At 46.2% G+C, this 3,048-nt stretch overlaps 1 protein-coding gene across 4 annotated transcripts in view; it reads right to left on the bottom strand.

Moving 5' to 3' along the window:
• cttn (cortactin) overlaps positions 1-3,048 on the bottom strand; it is a 13,545-nt gene that overhangs the window by 1,906 nt on the left and 8,591 nt on the right. For 2 of the 4 annotated variants that reach the window (XM_008406124.2, XM_008406125.2), the window contains 4 exons: positions 1,655-1,710; positions 1,500-1,569; positions 755-975; positions 565-682 (listed from right to left, as the gene is read on the bottom strand). In XM_008406124.2, coding sequence (XP_008404346.1) covers positions 565-682; positions 755-975; positions 1,500-1,569; positions 1,655-1,710 — 465 coding nt within the window. Of the gene's footprint in view, positions 1-564; positions 683-754; positions 976-1,499; positions 1,570-1,654; positions 1,711-2,878; positions 2,996-3,048 lie in introns of all 4 variants that reach the window. The other 2 variants (XM_008406121.2, XM_008406123.2) reach the window with 2 other exon arrangements.

Genomic DNA, 3,048 nt, shown 5'->3' with positions numbered 1-3,048 from the left:
ACTGAACGCACAGCGTCAGGCCCGCAGCATCACTACTGAACGCACAGCGTCAGGCCCGCAGCATCACTACAGAACGCACAGCGTCAGGCCCGCAGCATAACTGATAAAAAATGGCCAAAATGCTGCAGCAGTCAGTGTTCCTGTGTTTCACCATCAGTTTTAATTTAATGGCTTTAAACTGCAGGAAGTTCAGCTGCTTATAAAGAAAAAGATTTTTCTTTATATTTTTGAAATTCATTTAGATTTTTATGTTATGTAGTTTTTCTTTTTCCCTAAAAAGCATCAAATCATAAATAAATTCTTGGAAACGATGTTTTCTGGAAGTTTCCTACATCGTTAAAGTTGCAGGAGAAGAGCTGCACTGCATGATGGGGTTTGTAGTTTTTCCTCTCAGACAGAAATATAAATCTCAAAACAATCCCAGTTCAGCTGGAACTTCCTGGATGAATCTTCAGCTCTAATCCAGGATGAAGGTCTTGTGACTCTTTGGGAACCTGCAGGAACCTGCAGGAACGCCGCCTGGAAAATCGCCTGAGTTAATCTGTGGAGAGGGCAAAGCGCCACCTGCTGGAGCCGCCGCCTCGTCGGGGTTCTGGTACAGGTCCGGCTGCTCGTAGGCGTCCTGGGCTTCCTGCGTCTCCTCATACAGCGGCTCGTCGTTCACAGCTTCGCTCTGAGAGCTCTGCAGGAGGAAACAGGAAGTCAGATGCTGGGAATGTCCAGGAAGTGGCAGACTGAGGCTCCCAGAACCCACCTGGAGCTCTGCGGCAGGCTGGACTGGGGGAGTGGGGCTGGGACTGGGAGCGTGGGCGGGGGACGGCGGCCGCTCCGCTTTCCGCCGCGCCTCCTCCTGCTCCTGCTGCTCCTTGGCGTGGCGGCGCGCCCGCTCCTCCTCGGCCCGCCGCCGGTCCTCCTCCTCCTTCTGCTTGGCGATGTTCTCAAATCGAGCCTTGATGCTTCCTGTGCTGCTGCCCGCTGCTCGGCAACACACAGAGGTCAAAGGTCAGAGACGTTCAGATGAAGAAGAGTCTTCACACTTTAACGCGGCGTAAAGAAAAATAAATACATGTGATGTGACAAAATGTGGACAGAATTAAAGTTTTTTAACTGAATAAAGAATATCAGTTAAAATAAAACTACAGATTTTTATTGGTGTTGGATAAACATGCCGGATTAGTTTATTTAATGTCAACTAATCAGATTCAGAATGTAAACCGATAAAGACTGAATCAAAGGGTATCCAAGAGGTTAAAGGTCATTTATGATTTATATAGGATGGAAGGCAGACTGTCAGATTACAGCTTGGAAATATAAAACATATCCATGTCAGGCTGTTTCTCCAACATATTTCCAACCTGAAATATTACAATTTAGATGAAAGTGAAAGTTAACTTCATCCGATGGGACAAGTTTTTGTTCTTCTACGTTTAGTTTTGTCAAAGAAAAGCTCAGAACAATAAAAACAGAAGAAGAAGAAGAAGAACAACAACGATCCTCACCAGCTTCCACAGGTTTGGTTTTCTGGTAGGACGGCTTCGGCTTCTCCACGTCCTCAAACTTCCCGGCGCTCTGAGAGACAGAAACATGTCAGGAAGCGGTTCTGATCCGGAACGGAAGCGGTTCTGATCCGGAACAGAACCACACGGAGCGTCACCTTGTCCATGCGGTCGTCCTGGACGCCAAACTTCCCTCCGAATCCTTTGGAATAATCTGGAAAAGAAACGGCAGAGCGTCAGCTGAGGTGGCGGAGTCCATCAGAACCGATCCGGTTCCGGTCCGGATCTCTGATGGAGCGGAGCCTGATGAGCTCATGCAGACGGAGCTGCAGCCAACAGGAAGTGGGCGGTGCTGCGTGCACGGTGACCCGACAGCATGCCGGACAGACAGGAGGACGCGGCTTCATGCAGAGCAGGTCGGAGAACGGTCCGATCCGGCAGAATCGGACCTTCAGCCTTTACAGATCAATGAGCGCAGAGAGGGGAGAACAGCCGGCCCATCAGAACCAGAGCAGCACTGATCCGGACCGGACCGGCTTCCTGCCAGAACTCCTTCCAAACACCATCAGAAAATCTGATTAGATCGTTTTATTAGTCAGTTTGATTTTAATCTGGATTTATTCTCACATTATCTGCAACTTTATGGTCCCATTTTTACTCTTATTGTCTTTTTCTTTGGAAAACTTTCCTCATACGACGTTTTTGTTACGTCCTGCTGGCATCAATCACTACGACTTTATACTCGCGTTATTGTAACTTTTATTTTTTAAGAGGATTCTCATGCTATGACTTTAGTCTTAAAGTTATTTTAATAGACTTATTACGACTATTCAGATAATTTAACTTTTATTCCTGTAATTTCTAAAACATTTTTTATTCTGGTTCTAATCCATCAGGAGAACGAATCACCTGAATCGTCAAACAAATGTTTCATCATAATCTGGTTTCTTTCACCAAACTTTCCCAGAAACGGAGAACGTCGATTTAAACAGAGTTTTCCAGATGCTGCAGGAAGTCRGTCATTTACTGGCAAAAAGGAAAAACTCCTAAAAACCTCCGGGAATCCTGGAGATCAAAACCGGAAAACTGGTCAAAATGGAAACGGCGTCTAATTTTACCACAAATTAAAACTGAAATGAGCTGAAATGCAGAACGTTTGTTTGATTTTCAGGTTAATTTTTGATCTTCAGATAAAAACAGAACAAATGTGAAGAATTAAATAATTAAATATCTTCATGAGTTTTTATAATTAAGGAAAAAACTAAAGGAGTCAAACATCTCCGTGCTGGTCCATCAGTGCTGCAGAGGTGTGTGTGTGTGTGTGTGTCAGCAGGAGCCAGACAAGCCGAGGGAAACGGGAATGTTCCGGATCCGGAATGTGCCTGTGCCTTTCTGGGACTCGTGCTTTGCCAGGTTCTCCTTGTGCTCATAGCCCAGAGCACAGCGGTCCCGCCTCTCCACCTCTACCCCATACCGCCCTCCAAACCCACGCTTATAGTCTGAAACACACACACACACACACACACACACACACACACACACACACACACAC

Source organism: Poecilia reticulata, linkage group LG3, assembly GCF_000633615.1.
Source record: "Poecilia reticulata strain Guanapo linkage group LG3, Guppy_female_1.0+MT, whole genome shotgun sequence".
NCBI classification, from domain to species: domain Eukaryota; kingdom Metazoa; phylum Chordata; class Actinopteri; order Cyprinodontiformes; family Poeciliidae; genus Poecilia; species Poecilia reticulata.
The sequence above is the reverse complement of the archived record's forward strand: the minus strand, read 5'-3'. Positions and strand labels throughout refer to the sequence as shown.